General features: G+C 44.7%; 1 protein-coding gene across 20 annotated transcripts in view; it reads left to right on the top strand.

Annotated features, from left to right (window-relative positions):
- Positions 1–21,566, top strand: part of VPS13B (vacuolar protein sorting 13 homolog B) — a 914,031-nt gene that overhangs the window by 266,348 nt on the left and 626,117 nt on the right. Inside the window, exon 18 of one of the 20 annotated variants that reach the window (XM_043539299.1) lies at positions 19,209–21,010. The exons of the other annotated variants lie outside the window; for them this stretch is intronic. Coding sequence (XP_043395234.1) covers positions 19,209–19,276 — 68 coding nt within the window. The 3' untranslated portion in view covers positions 19,277–21,010. Of the gene's footprint in view, positions 1–19,208; positions 21,011–21,566 lie in introns of those variants that run through there. 20 annotated transcript variants of the gene reach the window in all.

Raw genomic sequence — 21,566 nt, 5'->3', positions numbered from 1 at the left:
GAAAGAAGCCTCCTTGAAGACGAGATGATATGGCAGTGGTGTCAAACACTTTGAGCCTGAGGGCTGACCATATTGTTTTTAGAGGTGTCAAGCTTAGATGTTCCTAAATTCAGACAGAGTAATTCAAGCTTCTGTTCTCTTAGACTGCCACAACCTAGCAGTTAAGCAGGCAGCAGAGCAGCCACAGCTACTCTCTCCTTTCTGCCTTTTCCCCTCCCTTGTGACGCAGCAGGTACCCAGTTGGAGAGTATCAGCTGTGGGCATATACCCCAGGTAAAGTAAAGCCTCAAACTATGATTCAGTCCAAAGCTCTTTGATCAGAACTGGCTTTATTAACAAAAAAGAAGCAAAACAGGAGCAAAGCAAGTCCAAATGCTTGATCATAGCCACCAGAGGCCTTTTCAGCTTTCAGTAAACTGGGAAGGTGTAGCCCCACTTCAGTTGCTTTCCCTGTGTTTTAAAGCCACACCCCATATCACCCATGTGATGGGGGTAATACTGGCATTCCTTAAAACCCCTTATGCACTTGGGCTCGAGGTGTGCCTTTATACTTTGCTGCATGGAGCTTCTAAGCAGTTGCAGCTGATAAAGGACAGCAGTTGCTCAGTATGCTCCTAACTCATGCCAGAGCTGCACCTGTGGTTTCAGACAGAGCAGTGTGTGGCAGCTGGTGAAACAGTGCCTCTATCTCTTCTCTATACTGATAATACTTCAGTTTAAAAGTTACAGGGCATGTTCAGGGAAACCTTTTTCAATTCTTAAGCAAATATAAATGTTCTTCCTAACACAGTTGTTCTTAAAAGCCAGCTTTTAGAGTCCAAAGAGCCACAAGAGGCTTTTAGGCCATTGATTGAATGCCATTGTGTTATGCCTAAGCGGTTGGAGCTCAGATCTTCTTGCCTGTGGTAACATACTTTTTCTTCTCTTTAAGCATTTAACATAATATATATTTGTCTCATTAAACAGCTGGAAGATATCTGTTTTAAACAGTGATTCACATTTTCTTTTTTCCTTTACACTATGTATCTACACTAAGCTGGATGTCTGTATTTAGATGATGAATTTCACAAGGCCTTTACTGTTCTAATCATTTATTGATGTAGATATTTTTTATAAAGTGCTGATCAGTATTCTCAAACCACATGTGCAAACTTTTAAAACAAGATTATAAACCAAAAATAATGATAAAATAGCATATTGCTGACAAAGGATTCTCAAAGCTTCAATAGCACATCAGGACTCGGAACTGCCTCTCTCCAGGGAATGCTTGGGAGAACAAACTGACACTGCAGGGTGCCCTGAAAGTCATTATATCTGCGTTCTAATAGACCACTGTGGTCATTGGTCTTTTTAGCTGATATTTTCAGAGTAGATGTGGGGAGGCAAGGGGGTGGAGGCTCTTCAATCTTGCCAGGCAAATATGTAACAAGATCCAGTGGCTGGAAGCTTAAGCTAGACAAATTCAGATGGGAATAAGGCATACGTTTTTAACATTGAGGGTACCATTGGAATAATTTACTAAGGATTGTGGTGGATTCTCCACCACTGGAAATTTTAAAATGAAGACTGGGTATTTTTTTTAAAGATATGCTCTAGTCCAACAGGAATTAATTCAGGGAAGTCCTATGGTCTGCGTTATACAGGCAAGCAGATTAGATGATCACAAGTTCCCTTCTGTCTTTATAGTCTATTAATCTAGTCCAAGCCCTGCCTTTAAAACAAGCTCCACCCGTGTTAGTCACCAAAATGAGAGTATGTATGTACTGCTGACAGTATATTGTGTAGATGTGCAAAATATCACTGTGTGCTCTCTGAGCTCTACTGTGCTCTTTGACCTTGACACCCCCTCAATGGGGTTGGATTATACCCATGGGCTCTGCTGAGCTCCTTAGGCTTGGCTCCTTCTTGGTTTGGGAAAAATGAAAGTGGGCAGTATTTCCCAAGCAGGACTTACTTGGGTCACCAATGTGAAACCACAGAATACTGTGTGGATTTGTGATCTTTCCTCTTTTTTCTTAGAGGATGGGTGAGATAATTTAAATGACCAAACTTTATTAACTATCATCATTGGGCATTTGAGTTAACACCTGACTGAGAAGAATGAGTCAGTTTACAACTCCTTAAACAATTGTTCCACGTTCTCTGCTGACTTTTGTAGATATCCCTTCATCAGTTACACTTGGTTCACATATATGTGGTTTACATCTCAGCTAGTATGACAGGGTCGGGCCAGATGGCTACAGGAGAGTGATAGAAGGCAGATATATTAGCCCCAGGTTAAGTAGGTCCCTTTTCCCTGGGTAAGGTAACAGGAAAGGTTCCAGAACAATCAGGAACCTTCTGGAGACAATTAAGACAGACAGGCTGATTAGAACACCTGCAGCCAATCAAGAAGCTGCTAGAATCAATTAAGGCAGGCTAATCAGGGCACCTGGGTTTAAAAAGGAGCTCACTTCAGTTTGTGGTGCACGTGTGAGGAGCTGAGAGTGAGAATGCATACTGTTGGAGGACTGAAGAGTACAAGCATTATCAGACACCAGGAGGAAGGTCCTATGGTGAGGATAAAGAAGGTGTTTTTGGAGGAGGCCATGGGGAAGTAGCCCAGGGAGTTGTAGCTGTCGCACAGCTGTTCCAGGAGGCACTCTAGACAGCTGCATTCCACAGGCCCATGGGGTGGAACCCAGAGTAGAGGGCGGGCCTGGGTTTCCTCCAAACCTTCCAACTCCTGGTCAGACACAGGAGAAGTTGACCTGGACTGTGGGTTCATGAAAATGGCCAAACTGAGGGCTGCTGTGAATCTCTGAGGCGACCAAATCTGCCAATAAGTGCAAGACCCACCAAGGTAGAGGAGGAACTTTGTCACACTAGAGACAGATTTTTTTTTAGGTAAAAGCTGAGGTTCTGGAGAAACAGATAAGAATGAGAGGTCCTGTACAGTATTTCTCCCCCTTTTTATCGATTAATACATTATTTTCATTATGTGAGTCATATCCAGACACTACAGTGATGGAACCAGATAAATGATCAAGAAGAACTGACACACACAATTCATTAGATAAAATAGTTTAAGATCAATATTGCACAAAGGCTCAGGGAATGAAGAGGCCATAAATAGACTCTCCCCTCCCTTGCAACTCTGCTTTGTCAAGGCTGAGGACAATGGGAATCCACGTGCTCAAGAATATGAGAACTCCATAGAGTAAGTGATGCAAATTTCCTAGGTCTCCACTTTCTTCTCTCCCATCTTCCCACGTTATCCAGTGTCATTGTAGGACTATTTTTGTTCTATTTTTACTGAGATTCTATATTTGTGTCTTTTTTCTGACATGTAGTTTCTAGCATGTAGATGTTTGTTCTTCCTGCTGCATGTTGAGCTAACTGGACACTTACAAGTATTGCATTTTTGAACTGTAGTAAATGGTGGTTGTGTTATAAGCTTTCATTTTTGGTAATCTAACTTTGAGGTTCGGAAAACCAAATAAGCCCACAAATGCAAAACTTACAAAGTTTAGTGGCTGAGCCTCATTATAAGAGATATTAGTTTGCCTCTCGTTTCTCTCATGTCCAGAGTTGAAATGCTTTACTGAATATATTTTTTTAATATAGCTGTTAAGTTGGTTTAAAATAAACTCCTTAAAAATGACTGTATTGGTTAAACTAGACTGAAATAGTATTTCCTGATGGCTATCATTTTATTAATGAAAAGAATCATGAGATGCTTTTACAAGAGAGAATAGAAATGTTTACTGTTAATGTACAGCTGTTCATAATAATGTGTTATAGTATTGAAATCTTTTTGTACATTACATAAAGATCATCCAAGAAGAAGCAACTATGTAATTTTTAAACTTGTACACACATTATCAGTCCTTTAGAATTACATTGTTGTTTTAGAAATTGAACAGAATGAAGTGACCTTGTTTTGGTGAAGATACAGTAGCTTTGTTTAGATTTAGTTGACTACCTCAAACTTTTAAAATATTTCTGGTGCTTTCTTTTAACAAAGAAAACATTGTGGTAATAGAAGATTTATTTTTTAAATATTTTAAACATTTAAAAAAAATTACTACTTTCGTGGAGTGATGGCTCAGGTAAGCACCATCCACCAGTCAAGGTAGGTTATGTAATGGGTGGGCATAGTCTTACTTACCTCTAAAGGTTCGCAAAACTGCTATTCATGCCAATTTTTTCTTTTACAAAAATGAGAAGTATGTTATCCAGAAGAAAGCTGGGTTTCTTCTTCGAGTGCTTGTTCACGTTGATTCCAGTAAGGTGTGCGTGCGCCGTGTGCACAATTGCCGGAAATTTTCCCCCGTGTGGAGCCCCCTGGAGTGGCGCCTTCTTGGCGCTCAATATATGACCCTGTTGACCTGGCCCATCCTCAGTTTCTTCTTAGCGTATGTGACAGTTGTTGAAACTGCAAGTGGTTTGCTTACAAGTTCTACTCGCTTCCCCTAGCTCTCTAGCTTAGTTTACCTCAGTAGTTTATAGTTCTAGTTTAATTAGTCAGTAGTTCTGTTAGGAGGGGGGGTTTCCCGTTCACCCTGACGTTTCCCATTGGGGACCTCAGTGCATGCCTCAATCTCCAGGGTTCAAGCCCTGTAAATCCTGCAATAAGCCCATGCTAACTGCAACTCTTATGACGCTTGTTTAAAGTTCTGAGGGAGGCTCACCAAGCCGAAAGGGGCAGGATTTGCAAGGGTTTTCAACCCAGGACCAACAAGGAGCGGGATTTCAGGTTGAAACAGCTCTTCATGGAGGCAGCTCTTAAACCGCAGCCCACCTTGACATCGCAGGACCCAACACCGAGCTCCTTGATGCGCTGCGTGCCACCATCGGTTACAGAATCAGCACCGTGGAAGATTGCCACGCACAGAGACTTGCGGCACTGCTGATCCCCCATATCTAAGACTGTGGGAACTGCCTGGCACCGGTCCCACTCTCTGGCATCGCAGAAGAAGCGTGCCAAGCAGGGTAGAGGCGGATCTCCTGTGAGACCCTCCCCTGCGGTCTCAGCCAATGGGGCTCGTCCCAGAGAGGAACACCTGGCCCTGAGACCCTTGGAGTCGGCTCCGGGAACTTCAGACACGGAAGGAGTACCAGTGAACCCGGGACCGTTGGACTCCCCAATCCACATGGTGGAGGAGGTGGGGCTGCCACCCATTCTGGACACCTTCAAGGCCGTGTGGGACCTCATTGTCATGACGGCACTACAGTCTCCGACTGTCTGCGACAAGCTCCTGTCACCGCCGAGGGCACTACCATCCCCCGGCAACCCAACAATGATGCGCCCACCCGCATCGCCAGGTCACCGATCCTTGGCACCAGAAAGGAGGCACCGTCCTGATATCCGCCGCCGCTTGGAGTCCTGGCACCGCTCTCACTAACGGCACTGATCATCTCTTCACCAGTCCCTGGATAATCGGAGGTCCCGCTCCCAGAGCCAGTCATCATCACGTCACTGATTTCCTCAATACAGATCGAGGTCTCGGCATCGCTCCCCTTCCATGTGGCACCGCTCACCTAGCCAGCTCCGATTGGTACCGCCATGGCCCCCCAGATCCCGGTCCCTGTCCTCAGAATCAGATGCAGGGTCTAAGTACTCACACCAGAGCTGGCATCGGTCAACACATCGATGGCCTGACATGGTACATTGCCATGGCTCGCCCAATTGCAGTGACCAGCACAATGGCCTTTTTGGACCCCTTGGGCATATCACCAGTCCCAGGGTACCTTATCCATGGTCTCCTGGTCGGTGGCATCTGAGCCCAGGCTGCAGACAGCCTCGACCAGCCGCCTTGTGCCCAGAGGTACTGAAGGGATTCCGGTTACAGCACCTTCACCGACACAGACCCCTGCGCCTACAGTGGAACAGGGGATCATCGATGCAGGACAGCAGGTCGAGCAGCAGGTCCCCATGGACCAACAGGCCCAGGATGACCCGGTTCCCCCACCTGCATTCTCGTCCTCTGCCCCGGATGAGGTGGTAGCGGGAACTTCAATCTCAGGACCACCACCCATATATTGTCACACCCACCAGGACCTACTCCGCAACATGGGCTTGCAAGCCAAGGAGGTGGTGGAACAGGAAGATCCAATGGTGGACATTTTGGTCCCAGAAGGTCCATCCCGAGTAGCGCTGCCGCTCATTAGGACCATTCAAAACAACACCAAAACTGTGTGGCAGACCCCATCCTCCATCCCCCCAACGGCCAAGGGAGTAGAACACAAATACTTCATTCCCTCCAAGGGTTACGAGTATCTGTACTCTCACCCACAGCTCTGCTCCTTGGTGGTGTCTGCGGTTAATGAATGTGAAAGGCAGGGGCAGCAGGGACCCACACTCTAAAAACTTGACCTTTTTGGTAGAAAGGTCTACTCCATAGGGTGCATACAGCTCAGGATTGCTAATCAGCTAGTAGTCCTGAGCAGATATAATTTTAACTCATGGAACTCCATGCTGAAATATAAGGAGCTAATACCATCAGAGTTCAGGGATGAGTTTGGGGCCATTGTGGAGCAGGGCAAGACAGTGGCACAGACCTCTTTACAGGCCTCACTGGACACTGCTGACTCAGCAGTGCATATCTTGTCCTCTGGCATAGCCATGAGGAGAACCTCACGGATTCAAGTTTCAGGCTTATGCCCCCAAGGTCAAACAGACTGAGCAGGACCTGCACTTTGATGGGACAGGATTATTTGTAGAGCAAACAGACTCCAGGCTACACAGCCTAAAGGATTCTAGGGTGATGATGAAGTCGCTGGAGATACATACCCCAGCTAGTCAGCAAAAGCACTTTAAACCTCAACTCCCTCAATGTCCTTACCAACCTTGTGCTAGGTAAGACTTTTCTAGAAGGTGAGGTAGGAACAGCAGGCATAAGCCCTCATCATCACGCACCTCCTTGGCCTCCAAGCAGGCCTTTTGAAGATGCGCCCAGGGATGATGTGCCAGACCATTACCGGATCCTCAACCCTGCTTTTGGAATCATCTATCCCAAATAACATTGGACCGCTGGGTTCTCTGCCCCGTAGAAGTGGGCTATTCTCTCCAATTCTGCTCCTCTCCTCCCTCACACCCTCCTTCCACGTCCCTCTTTAGGGACCATTCTCACGAGCAGCTCCTTATCCAGGAGCTTATCCTTATGCAATTGCTCCTCACCGTAGGAGCCAGTGGAGGAGGTTCCTCAGGAGCTAAGGGCTTCTATTCCCACTATTTCCTAATCCCCAAGGCAAAGGGGGAGGTCTCAGACCCATTCTAGATCTGCGTGGCCTCAACAGGTTCATGGTGAGGTTGAAGTTCCGCATAGTCTCCCTGAGCACTATTATTCCTTTCCTGGATCCAGGAGACTGGTACGCTGCCCTCAGCATGAAAGACACATACTTTCACATAGCTATTTGGCCCCCCCCCCCACAATTTCTGTGGTTGGTAGCCAGCCACAAACACTGTCAGTTCATGGTCCTCCCCTTTGGTCTGTTGACAGCCCTCCGAGAGTTCACCCAGTGTATGTCAGTTGTGGCAGTCTTCCTCCGCAGGAGGCAGGTGGAGGTATATCCCTACCTTGATGACTGGCTACTCAGGGGGTACACAAGGGAGCAGGTGGAGTCTCAAGTCCAACTATAGTCAGAGTGACTTTTGAGAGGCTTGGTCTCCTGCTCAATGTGAACAAGTCAACACTGTCAACGACTCAAAGAATAGAATTCATCGGTGCGGTGCTGGACTTGGTGCAGGCAAGAGTGCTCCTGCCAGAGGCCTGATTTCATACCATGACAGACAGTATCCAAAGCCTCAGGTAGTACCCAACCACTACAGCAAGGGGATGCCTGAGTCTCCTTCGCCACATGGCAGCCTGCACTTACGTGGTTCAGCATGCCAGACTGAGGCTCAGACTACTTCAAGCATGGCTCGCGTCTGTATATCACCCAGGGTGCGACAGCCTGGAATCTGTGGTCATGATGCCCTCGAGGTACTCAAGTCCCTCCAATGGTGGCTCGACTATCCCACAGTCTGCAAGGGAGTCCCCTTCAATATCCCCCAGCCCTCCTTGTCCCTAATAATGGGCGCGTCAGCTCTGGCTTGCAGGGGACGCATCTGGGAGAGCTCCAGACTCAAGGATTACGGTCACAGGACGAGCTCTCCCTGCATATCAATATCAGAGAGCTCGGAGCAGTGTGGCTAGTATGCCAAATCTGCCTATCCCGGCTCCAAGGCCAGTGTGTGCTGGTAATGAATGACAACACCACAGCCAGGATTTACATCAATAAGCAGGGTGGAGCCCCCTCTTCCCCCCGTGTGAGGAGGCCCTTCATCTATCGGAGTTCTGCGTAGCCCACTCCATTCACCTGGAGGTGTTCTGTCTCCCAGGTGTGCAGAATGAACTAGTGGACCACCTCAGCAGATCGTTTTTGCAATCACGAGTGGGCCGTCTGTGCAGATGTCATATATTCCATCTTCCAAAAGTGGGAATTTCCCCAGGTCGATCTGTTTACCACCCAGAGCAACAGGAAGTGCCCAGTGTTCTGCTCCTTTCAGAAACAGCCTGGGTTTGATCTTGGATGCATTCCTGCTACCCTGGGGAGATCTTCTCATGTATGCCTTTCCACCATTTCCACTCATGCACAGAGTACTGCTGAAAATCTGCAGAGACAGAGCTGTAGTAATTCCGCTGGCCCCAGCATGGCCCTGCCAGCATTGGTACAACATGCTTCTGGAGCTGTCAATGGAACTCCCATCCTCTTACCAGTCTACTTCAATCTGATCACACAGGACCATGGTTGCCTTCATCACCCGGACCTCCAGTCCCTCCATCTCACGGCTTGGAAGCTTCATGGCTAAACCATGTGGAGCTCCTGTGCTCGGAACCAGTAAGAGAGGTCCTGCTCGGCGGCAGAAAACCATCCGCCAGGGCCACTTATCTGGCCAAGTGGAAAAGGTTCACTTGCTGGTGTGCCCAACATCACACTCCTACACTCCAGGCGTCCTCGAGTACCTTCTGCACCTCAACCAACAAGGCCTGGCAGTGTCATCCATCAGGGTACACCTTGCTGCTATATCGGCTTTCCATCTCGGCATGTCTTGGACGCTCCATATTCGCTGACCCTATGGTAGGTCATTTCCTTAAGGGCCTGAAACAGCTATATCCTTGGGTTAGACAGCCTCTTCCAGCATGGGACCTTAACCTGGTCCTCTCCAGATTAATGGGACCCCCATTCGAACCGCTGGTGACTTGCTCCCTTTTCTACCTGTCATGGAAGGTAGCCTTCCTGTTCGCCATCATGTCAGCCAGGAGGGTGTCAGAGTTAAAGGCCCTGATCTCCGACCTGCCCTACACAGCCTTCCACAAGGACAAGGTGCAACTAAGACCTCACCCGGCCTTTCTCACTAAGGTAGTGTCACAATTCCATATTAGCCAAGACATTTTTCTACCTGTCTTCTATCCCAAGCCACACAACAATACCCAAGAGAAAAGGCTGTACTCATTGGATGTTCGGCAGGCATTAGCGTTCTACATTGAGTGCACAAAGCCGTTCAGGAGGTCGAACCAGCTATTCGTGGCCTTGGCAGACCACATGAAAGGACTCTCGGTCTCATCTCAAAGATTATCTTCCTGGATCATGGCCTGTATCCGCACATGTTATGAGCTGGACAAGGTCCTAGCTCCGTCTCTTAAGGCTTGTTGCACAAGGGCACAGGCCTTGTCAGCTGCGTTTCTGGCCCAGGTCCAGATAAAGGAAATCTGCAGAGCAGCTACTTGGTCCTCAGTGCATATGTTCACCTCACCCTATGCCATCACACAGCACTCTAGAGATGATGCAGCTTTCGGCACAGCAGTGCTCCAATCAGCGATTCCTTGACTCCGACCCCACCTCCGGGGTAGAGCTTGGGAGTCACCTGGTTGGAATCAACGTGAATAAGCACTCGAAGAAGAAAAAACGGTTACTCACCTTCTTGTAACTGTTGTTCTTCAAGATGTGTTGCTCCACTACCCACCCTCCTACCCCTCTGTCGGAGTAGCTGGCAAGAAGGAACTGAGGAGGGGCCGGATCGGCAGGGTCATATGTTGAGCACCATGAAGACGCCATTCCAGGGGGCTCCACAGCTGACCTGACGGGAGCTGCCGGGGGGGAAATTTCTGTTAACTGTGCACGTGGCATGCACACACCTGATTGGAATGGACATGAACAACACATCTCGAAGAACAACAGTTACAAGAAGGTGAGTAACTGTTTTTTGTCTGGGATCACCATATAGTGAGCAGCCTGTTGCATGTGCAGGTTGACCATGCTGGGTGTGAACATGGAACTTGGAATCCAGAATCACTGCTCTTGCACTGATGCCTTTGGCATAATTTGACAAATAACGTAACCTCCCCAGCTTGGTTTCCTCATTTGCAAACTGGGGCAGCCATCATTCTTGGCCTTGGAATTCAGGTTCATCAGCTGAATTCTCTATGCCTATCGTCAAGACGCTCATGTCATTCTTGAACCCAACTCTTCTCATTACTGCACAGTGTCCTCCAATACTACTGTTTTTGTAGACTTTTCTTAATTCTGCACCTGTTTTTCAGAAAAGTTTTCCCCAATCTATAAGCACAACAGAATTGTCTTTTAGATCATTCTCATCTGTGCTAAGAACTCTTTGTTTTTTAAGTTGTAGGACTCTATTTCCCAGCAAAAGTCATGTGACATAAGCAGTGAGGTGCAATAAGAGCTGTCTTAGGATTACTTTAAACAGAATCAGCAAAGAGTACTGTTGCATCTTATAGACTAACAGACCTATTGGAGCATAAGCTATCGTGGGTGAATACCCACTTTGTCGGATGCATGTAGTCTACATGCATCTGATGACATGCATCCAACGAAGTGGGTATTCACCCACGATAGCTTATGCTCCAATAGGTCTGTTAGTCTATAAGATGCCACAGTACTCTTTGTCGCTTTTACAGATCCAGACTAACACGGCTACCCCTCTGATACTTTAAATAGAATGGAAGAATTTGGGTATATAAGGTTCTGTGGCCTTGAATGTGATTTTTATTTGATATATGAGCTGTGACATAGCTGTTGCATGACTGAGATGGGCCTGTAAGCGATGTAGGATACAGATGGAGTTTCTCTGAAACAAAGCCAGAGACTAAATTTGAATGTGCTCATTTAGAGGGTAAAGAATACTTCATAAAACATATGGAAACATTTCTACGTTTTTTCATTAAATAGCTTTTTTAGTCTTTAAGCACTTTTTTATGATTGATCGTGTTAATGTGTCATTTACCTGAATCAAGACCACCTACATATGTGATTTACTAAAAGGGAGGAGGGGGAGAGAAGAGAGGGGAAATGTTGCTATAATGTTATGAAGTATTTACAAAAATAATTTGAGAAATTTACTTTTGTATTTTATTATTCCAAAAATTTTAGTGTATTCCAGTATTTTAAAGTTGAGAAACAATATACTTCTACAGATACGTTTCATTTGCTGAATAATTAATGCTGAAATATATGATTTATTTATGGTTTATGTAGAATAGTAAATAATGAGGACAGAGCAATCATACAGAGTGATCTCGATTGCTTGGTAAGTGGGACTTATTCAAATAAAATTCGTTTTAGTACAGCCAAATGCAGAGTTATAAATCTAGGAGCAAGGAATGCAGGCCATGCATATAGAATGGGGTCCTGTATCCTGGAAGGCAGTGACTCTGAAAAGGATTGAGAGGTCATAGTGGACAATCAACTCAGCATGAGTTCCCAGGGCATTTATGTGGCAAAAAGGGCTAATGCAGTCTTCGAATGTATAACTAAGGAGTAGGTATAGGGAGGTGATTTTACCTCTGTCCACAGCAGGGTTTCTCAAACTGCATTCCACTGTGACCCCTTTCTGACAACAAAAATTAATACATGATCCTGGAAAGCGGGAGCAAAGCCAGAGCATCACTGCTCCAGGCGGGGGGTGGAGAGGAGAGGGGCAAAGCTAAAGCCCGGGCCCCACGGCCCTGGGATGGGGGGCCAATACTGAAGCTTGAGGGCTTCAGCCTCAGGTGGGGGGCTGTAACTTGAGCCCAGCTGACCAGGGCTGAAGCCAAAGCTTGACTCTTCGCCCCTCAGGCTTCGGCTTCAGCCCTGGGCAGTGGGGCTCAGATTTCGGCTTCAGCCCCGGACCTCAGCAAGTCTAATGCCAGCCCTGGCAACCCCATTAAAACAGGGTCGCGACCCACTTTGGGGTCCTGACCCACAGTTTGAAAACTGCTGGTACAGAATTGGTGAGAACCATACTAGAATACTGCGTACAGTACATTTTTAAAAAGAGGTTGAAAAATTATAGAGGATGCAGACAAGAGCCACAAAAATAGTTTAAGGGCTAGAGAAAATGCCTTATATTGAGAGACTTAAGAGTCTGAATGGTATGAAATGAAATTTGAATATTGTTTGAGATGGTATATAATTGTTAGTATCTTCCAGTTTAAAAACTTTCACTAGATCGAATTGTCCAACTTGAATAAGATAACATATGCTTTTCAATATCTGTGTGCGCATGTGCATGCGCACATGCATACACATTTGTTTAATCGATATAGCAATAGTCCCATAGCTATTTCTCAGTTTTGCAGTCAGAGACTATGGGCTTTACTCTTCATTCTGTTACAATAGTGTAACTCCATCAAATTCTATGGAGTTTATAGTAATATAAATGGAATGGAGAACCTTATATTTCAACTTTTTGTGGAAACTTGTCCACTAAAAGAAACTCAAAACAATGTTCACATCATTTTAATTGTTTGTATGCAAATGGCTAAAATCAGCAAGTGACTAAGATTCACAATCTGAGGATGATTCTGGATCCTCACCTGATCATGGATTTTCATGTAGCATTGGTATCCACAGGTGCCTATTTTTTTTCTTGTCCAGCTAAATGAATGCATTATTCCTAATATAGACCTTGTCACAGTTGTGTGTGCTTTTAAGAGCTCCAGGTTTGATTAATAACATGTTACCTTTGAAGGGTGAAGGAAGGTTTGTGATTAAAAGCTAAGACTAACAATTGGAAGTTCTGGGCTCCAGTCCCAGCTCTGCGGGACATGTTGTGTGATATTGGCAAAGGCACTTAATATTGCGTTGTCTGTTTGCTCATCTATACAGTGGAGGTAATGATACTACTTTGCCTCTGTCCGCAGGGAATGGGAGCGGCAGAGCTCCTGGCTCAGTGTGGACAGGGGAGGGAAGACCCACAACATCTTGGCCATTCCCCCTCCCTGCAGGGCAGCTGCTTGGTCCCTGCTCCGCTCTCTGGTCCTCCTTCCCTCTCTGGAGCTGCGTGTGTTGAGGTGCCTGGCCAGCATGCGCTATCAGGGCAGTGAGTGGGAGCCAGCTCTAAAACTTCCCCAAAGCCTCCTTGGGATCCCTTATCCCCACTTTCTGGGGGGCATCTAGCAGCAGCCAAGCTGGGGTGTGTGTGTGTGTGTTTTTCCTCTGAAATCTACATTTTATGTCAAACTTCCAAACAAACAGACAAAAGTAAATAAAAAACCAACCAACAAAAACCCTTTCATTGAACAGCCCATTTTAAAAATTAAGAATTGCAAAGTTTCATTTTAATAGTTTGACAGCTCTGGAGACTGATGTCCTATTTATTCTCAGAACAGGTGCACAGGGTATTTTCCTGCCATTGTGACTCAGCCTAGAGGTGGGGAGCCCCATTCTCACTCTAGATGATAGTTCAGTATAAAGCCTTCTCAAACTGTTGTCATTTTACTGACAGAGCCCCAAAGGAGCTAATTAGGCAGTTCATGTGCTTCTTATGGGCAGCTGAGTCTCATCAATAGCACTGTCACAGTTAGGAAACACGGTGGACAATAGAGTTTTCCCACACTGCAACATATGCACAGGGCTAGAGTGTTGACACTGGGTGGGAGACCCTGGGAACTCTGGGATAGGGTAACTTTAACTTGGGTCTGTGCACTGCAATGTGGATGCCAGAGACCTAGGTTCGAACACGGGTCAGAAAGTCCTTAACCTAGGGTTAAAATGCAGTGTAGATACTAAAGTCCAGGGTTTCCTGACATGGGTCAGTTGACTCAAGTCTCACTAACCCTAGGCATACATTGCTGCGTAGGCATACCCAGTGCTATAGCAGGGTTCAGATCCCTCAATATAAACAATATCTCTTGTCTCAGGAAAGATGTCAGGTTCTTCACCTAGAAGAAAAATCCCTTTGCCTAAACACTAGGTTGCTGGTTTATTAATAAAGAATTACTGCATTTGTGTGAGCAATTCAGTTTTTCTTTTGGAATCATGAAAATCTTCCTCTAGGCTAGAGGTGGGCAAACTATGGCCCGTGGAACCATCCTGCCCGGCCTTTGAGCTCCTGGCTGGGGAGGCTAGCCCCTGGCACCTCCCCTGCAGCAATGCTGCTGCAGGGCTGCAAGCTCCTGCTGCTCTGAGCTGCATGGTAAGGGGACGGGGGGCGGGGTTGGATAAGGGGCAGGAGGTCCCGGGGGGGCAGTTGGATGGGGCAGAGGTTCAGGGGGGCGGGGATGTTCAGGGGGGCGGGGAGCAGGGTGGGTTGGATGGATCGGAGGTTCTGAGGGGGGCAGTCAGGTGGGAAGTGGGAGGGGGTGGATAGGGGGCGGGGGCCAGGCTGTTTGGGGAGGCACAGCCTTCCCTATCCGGCCCTCCATTCAGTTTCGCACCCCGATGTGGCTCTCGGGCCAAAAAGTTTGCCCACCCCTTCTCTCGTGTAAGTGAAAACAGTTTCATGCTTATATACAGTTTGAAGTGGTGTTTGAGCTCTTCCTTTTAAGTAGTATGCTCTTCCTTTTTAGTAGTTTAGTAGTATCTTATCTATGATGGATTCAGTATTATTTTGTTCTCTGTGGGTAAAGTTTATTTAGCAACCAGACTACCTGCCTTGTCCTTGTTCAGTCTTTTCTTATTCCTCACCAAAAAAGGGTTCTTTAAGGGTCTGATGAATGAGTGTACTATGGTTTATAGACCTGTGAGACTGCGACTTATATCTTGTCCTTACAAACTAGTAGATGCTGTTTTTGAACCCCCTGGTGCCTGTTCCCTCTAGCATATATTGTTAGAGTTCTTTCTTTGTGGCTTTTCCATAAGCCAGGAGAGTTTCAGCTGCAGGCTTTGATGGCAGATATTTCAAATGTTAATTTTTCATAAGGATAAGATAGCGTTAAGAGCTCATCCAAAATGTTTTACTTAGGCAGTCTGAGATATTTCATTTTAATTAGTCAATTTCTTTGCTACCATTTTTTCTGAAAGCCTCACGATCTGCAAGGTGAAGCTTTGTTACACTCCTTGCATGTTTAAAAGGGTTATTCATTTTAGCTAATTCTAAACCTTTTATACATTGGACAAGGTTATTTGTGACGCTTGCTTAAGACTAAAGGCCAAGCAATGTGAGTCCAGAAGCCATCAACATGGATTAAATTTCGTATTTTGTTATGCTGTGACCTAGCTGGAACTACTCTTTCAAAAAATACCAGATGCCCAATATTCCAAAGGGGAAATAGTCTCTACAATATTTTTTGCCAGTGCAGATTTCCTATCTCTGATACCTGAAGTTGAATTAATATGTTTGCAAAGTAGTGTTCTCTCAGTGCTGAGCCCAGAGTGAATGTTCAATTCAGCAAAACAGTGCTTCAGTTTCTTTTTAATTAGTGATAGTACTACCTGTTTGTCATCTTGAGGACTGTCATTTCAAATTAATCTTCTACCCTGGGTTATCTACAGAGGCAACACCCTTTAGAAGGAAAGCTTGCCAGGAACTGGTGTTCTTTCAATGTATTGCCTCTATGGATCAAAACTTGCAGTTTCATCCTCCTGTGTACTTCAGAAATTTAAAAGGATGTGTCCAGAGATAGAGAGAAATGTAGGGATATGGGGCACATCGGCTTATAGCTTCATGGATGCAGGATGCCACATCTGAAGGACATGCTCATAGAAACTGATGGGTAACTCCCTTGGAAAAGGTTCTACCTCTTGCATGGCAAAGCTCCTGATACTTACAGTGTAGATCTGCAGTGGCAATATATTCAGAGAACAAACAACTGATAAGTAACCTCTCTCTTAACTAACACACACACGCACATATATAAAATGTAAGCATTTATATCTTGCACACCATAGTATTCTTACAAATAATATTGTAACCATACTAGGCTTGTGGTATAGTTTTCTCTTTTTATTGGAAAGTTTTATTAGATAAAATTGGAACAAATGTGGAGGTACGTCTGTCCCTATTTAGTCTCTGATTTTTATTATACTGCCTGTGTAACTAAGTATGATACTTCAGGTCTCATGCGTGTTTCTTCATCTAAACTGTTGTCATTCTGGCATGTTTCGTATTTCCTTCTTAATACATGGATATTACAGTATTTCCTTGTACACGATAGACGTACAAGAACTCTTTGTACTTCTGCCTGTACTTTATACAGTTCCTGACGAGAGAAAGTAAATAAATTACCTCAACCCTTAATCAGCTCACTGCTGCCACTGATGACCCAATATTTATGCTGTAATATTGCTGCTGTTGAAGCTCAATCAGTCTCTGGGGGCGTTTTTGTAGTACAGTGCTGTAGGCAATTCTTAGGGTGTGGAACCAAACAGCTTTTTACTGTGGTTTCATTTCCACTTTCATTTCCTATGGGATTTTTATTTCCTTTGGAGGGTTAACCTTTCCTTCAACTGCCTGAATATTTAAATTACCTATCTGTTGTGTGGACAGTGTGTGGAATACAATAAACTGTTTTTCATAGTTTTTATCCTCTCCAATATGTACTGTGTGATGTGTATGCTAAATAGCAACATAATTGCTGTATAACACTTGTGATTTTTTCAGATTGAAGTACTTTAAAAGACATCTCTTTTTGACATTTTGTTTCTTTGTTTTGTGTTTTATACTACTTTTATTTCATGCATTACTAGTAGGAATTTGTTAGAACCATTCTCGCCTTTGGGGAATGTAACTAAGAACTGTCAGCTACGTGCAGTTGAAAAGAAGTTTAATGAATTGTAAAGCTGTGCTGTCCACATTTTCTTTGTAACAAATGCATTATCTGCGAGGAAGTGGTTGGAATAATTCTAAATGAATAGGCCTCTAAAACTGCTAGAAACCTCCATTTTTAACATTAACAACTGTCTTTTAGAAAAATAAAATTTGATCACCAGAAAGATTATTCTTAATCTTTCTTATTAAAACATCTGGATATTTTTGGCCTGGCCCTACAGTGATGACATATTCTGCAGTAGAAATAAAATATGCATTCCACATATGAGAAATGACATCCTTAGATTTATAAGATGATTTTCTTCCTTTCACACTGCACATTGTACAATGTGTGTATTTTTTGTCTGTTAAAAGGGATTTGAATCTTAGCTTTGTGGTATGTATTATGATGGTACATACCTATAATGTTGCTGCCATTTCTAGAGTTCTGCTTCTATCATTTTCTTAAGAGCAACTTTAGGTCACTACTTTTAGTATAAATTGAGTTAGCAAATTATATTAACTTCTTTTGTTTCCTTTATTTTGAAGTATGTCCTACTGTAAATAGCTTACATATTTTACAAGTTCCTCCTTCAGAATATTTTATCTACTATTTCCATGAAATATTTTGGTGGTAGTACAGCAATAATCAACATCTTTTTGCATCAGTCATTATTTTCACAGGTTAGCACGGATGTAATCCATTTTGTGTTTTTTCTTTTTTTGATTGTATAATCAGTTGGTACTTCTGTTGTCCCCCTCACCCCCAACTCCTTCTGTTTATACTCTGCTTAGAATAACAGGTAAACATTTAAGTGAATTCCCTGTAGGATTTCTTTGGAGCATCTGCCTGATTATTAATTCTGCATTATTATTATTTATTATTTGTATTATTGTAGTCCCTAGGAGACCTGCTCATGGACCAGAACCCCATTGTGCCAGGCGCTGTACAAACAGAGCAAAAACAGTCCCTGCCCCAGAGAATTTACAATCTAAGTATTGGTCAGCATGTTGGTGAAGATTATTCACTGTGTGGGACAGAGGTTGTCTGAAGTCTTAAGAAATAGAATAAGTGTAATAATTTATTATTTAAAGTGCAGTGATTCATGGCATAATTGTTAAACAGATATTTACCATATATTTAATTTGTAAATTGGTCAGAAGTGGCATAAACTCACAAAGAATTTGATCATTTCAGTATGTACATTTATGAATATGTCTATACTAGTGTCTTGTCATGTAAACAAAGATGTTTAGCATTAGGGTATTAACATTTAATTTATTTTAATATACCTACAAACAAAAAACAGTTAAGGTTGCTTAAATATAACTCCCTCCCACCGCAAATTCTTAAAAGCAGTGAAATAAGTTGAGAACCTTCTTTACTGTATACCCACACATCACGTTACCTATTCTCAGTGGCGGACTATGAGCATGTCTTCACTTCAGAATTAACTTAAGTTGTAACTCAAATGTTGCCCTAACTCAATTCCCATCCATACATAAAAACCCTTAGTTTGAGTATGGTGGTGCTTTTAATTCAAGTTGGTTGGCATGAGAGGGGGCATAGGCTAATGCAGAAGTAAAAGTGACTTATCAGCTGCTAACACAACCATTCTGCAGTGTGGATGGAGGCTGTTGCCACTTGAGTATTGCTAGTCTTCCCACTATTCATCTTGTGTGTTCATAAAGGACAGACAATTGCTCTCATAATGTGTTGCAAACAAAATTCATAGTGAGGGTCAGCTTATTGCTGTGCTAAGAATCATAGCATTTGCCCACTGAATTCTGAGTGCCACACATGAGTGAGAGCAGTGCTAGTGTGGATGCAGCAGCTGACATGTTGTTTCATAATGTGGCTGCTCTCATTCAAGCTAGTCTAACTCAAGAGGAATAACTCGACTGTAGATAACTTGTGTTTACACTGCAGTGAAGACATAACCTGTACCTTTACAAGGATCTCTTCTAGCTCCGCATTGTAGTGTTTCTAGTGCAGACATACCCTGAATTCCCCTAATTTGCATTCTAATGTAGAACCTTAACTTCTGACCTCTGTAACACTAACATATATTTACTGTAGAAGCGTGTATTGGTCAAGAGTAAGATATTATTTTTTCATGTGGAAAGTGGAAGGTAGGAAGTAATGTTCTGTTACTGTGCAAGCTAGAGAAATTTTGTGTGTGTATATATTGTTTTTCTTTGTTGAAAGAGCTGGAAAGGAATTCCTGGGGAGGCAGTGTGTGCCAGCAAGAATGGCAATTTGAAGTGCGGGCTTAAGATATTGTAACAAGGTTCTCTTTTTCTTTCTTTTTTTTTTTAAAATTAGTTTTACGGTTTTGTGAGGGTTGGTTTGCAGAAGGAAATATACAGTGTACTTTCTTAAAAGGTGGTATAGTAGACCTATACACCTGCTCTGTACCACCACTATTTTGGGTTTGTGCCTATAAAGCAGAAAGGAACCCTTGGAAATTATAATAAAAATGTCTATGGTTGCTTATTATATTGCAAGCTTCGCATACTGTCATGGAGGAGGGGAGAGAGAGAGAGAAACCTTTTCCTAGTGTGACACATGTAATGTTGAATTAATTTCCAAAGGAATGTCTGCTTCTCATTTTTAAGTTGGTACTGTATTTAATGCATACTAGACATATGAAAATGATTATGGAAATGAGGGTATGTGATCTGCGCTTCACTGCCACTTTGATGCATAGTACAGCTTCTGTTAAAGACCGCGTTATTCAACACCTCTGCTAATACAGATATTAACGTTTCCTTTTAAGGGCAGTGATCTATTCTATCTTAATATATTTCTGTACGGGATTTTTTTTAAATATGGAGGCTTGACTGTCTCCAGAGTTAAAGTTGCATTTAAGTTCCACTGTCAGTTTATTTTGACACCTTCCCTCCAATTTTTGATCTGTGTAAGTGATTTGTTTGAAAATATCTGTGTGATGTAAAGGATAATGTTTGGTGGCTGAGGTGGGCTAGAGGGTTCCCAGAGCAGTAGGCAAGTGTGCATAGGTGGTCAGGTAGCTGGCAGGTCATTCCATACCAGAGGCAGTCCAGGGCGGTGGTTGAGTTCTTGCAGGGAACAGTAGCCAGAAGATCCAGTCCAAGGGGCCGGGTAAGTTGATTGGGGAGGCGAGTTTGGATAAGGCAGCAGGGCAGGGTCAGGGGAAGCGGCAAGGCAGTCTGGAGAGCAGCTAGCAGGCACTTGTCTGTTGCTTAGCTTCCTTTTCCTGTTGTGGCCTTTATATAATCCAGGCTCTCAATGAGAGTGCTGACTGTCCGTCCAATCAGGGGCCTCGGGCATGGCTTTTGTGGGCCTGTAGGCCTTTAACACTAAGACTGTTAATCAGGCACTGTGGTTCAGTGTATCGCTGTGGCACAGTGCTTAAAGATGCTGCCTAAGGACGTTGTGGTCCTGTCAGATAACCTGGAAGAATTTTTTTCAGAAAACTTCCTAATTCTATGATATGTAGCTTTCCCATGCTATTAAAAAACAAAAATCCCAACGCCCAATTTGGAAAAAAAATGTTGTCCTCATGTCTTCCCCGAACAGGGAAGTTGGAAAACTCTACTGCTGCCTGCCTTTCTCCTTGTAGGATGCAGAAAATTTATACCAAAACATGCCCCTTGTGTACAGTTCCCCTCATTCCATCGATTCCTGTAACCTGTAGAATTGTGGCATGCCAATTAATTGGAGAAGAATGGTGATGGCTCATTGAGTTACTTCTCTCACAGTGACACCACTTTAGAATGACCTGTGCTATTGATCTGGACCTTACTGTAATCATAGCGATTAGTTAGATCAAGGGGTCTCAAACTTCATTGCATCACGACCCCCTCCGACAACAAAGTTACTACATGACCGCGGGTGGGGGCGGAGCCTGAGCCTCACGGCCCGGGGTAGGGGTCGAGCTCAGGCTTCAGCTTCAGCCAAGGGTCCCAGCAAGTTTATTGCTGGCCCTGGCGACCGCATTAAAATGGGGTCGAGACCAATGTTCCCTCTAATTTTTCCCATCCATGTGCAGAATAAATTTTGTTACATGCACCAATATGGAGGTTATGTGTAACACATCACCTTCATATCGGTGCACGTAACAAAATTCATGTGGTGGGGATGGGACCGAGGGGTTTGGAGAATGGGAGGGGGCAGAGTGTTGGGGTGCAGGAGTCTGAGGACTTCAGCTGGGTGTGCGGGCTCTGGGGTGGGGCTGGGGATGAGGGGTTTGAGGTGCAAGAGGTTGCTCCGGGGCTGTTGCGGGGAGAGAGGACTCCCCCCAACTCTCTCTCACTGCAGCAGCACCTGGGCTGGGGGGTAGGGGTGCCTCTCCCTGCCACGGCAGTTTCAGGGCTGGGACTTCAGGATAGGTGCCCCTCCCTTGGCCCCCAGAGGTCCAGTCGGGGCTGAGTTCGGGGGGGGGGGGGCGCCCCGTGAGAGATCTGGGCCAGGTACCTGTGTTTGGGCCAGGTCACCCTGGCTGTGGCTGGGTCTGGCCTGTGCAGTGCTGCTGCAGCTGGGTCCGGGCCGCATTGCCCCGCCCCGGCCACAGCTGGGTCCAAG

Source organism: Chelonia mydas, chromosome 2, assembly GCF_015237465.2.
Source record: "Chelonia mydas isolate rCheMyd1 chromosome 2, rCheMyd1.pri.v2, whole genome shotgun sequence".
In the NCBI taxonomy this organism is placed as follows: Eukaryota; Metazoa; Chordata; order Testudines; family Cheloniidae; genus Chelonia; species Chelonia mydas.
The sequence above is the reverse complement of the archived record's forward strand: the minus strand, read 5'-3'. Positions and strand labels throughout refer to the sequence as shown.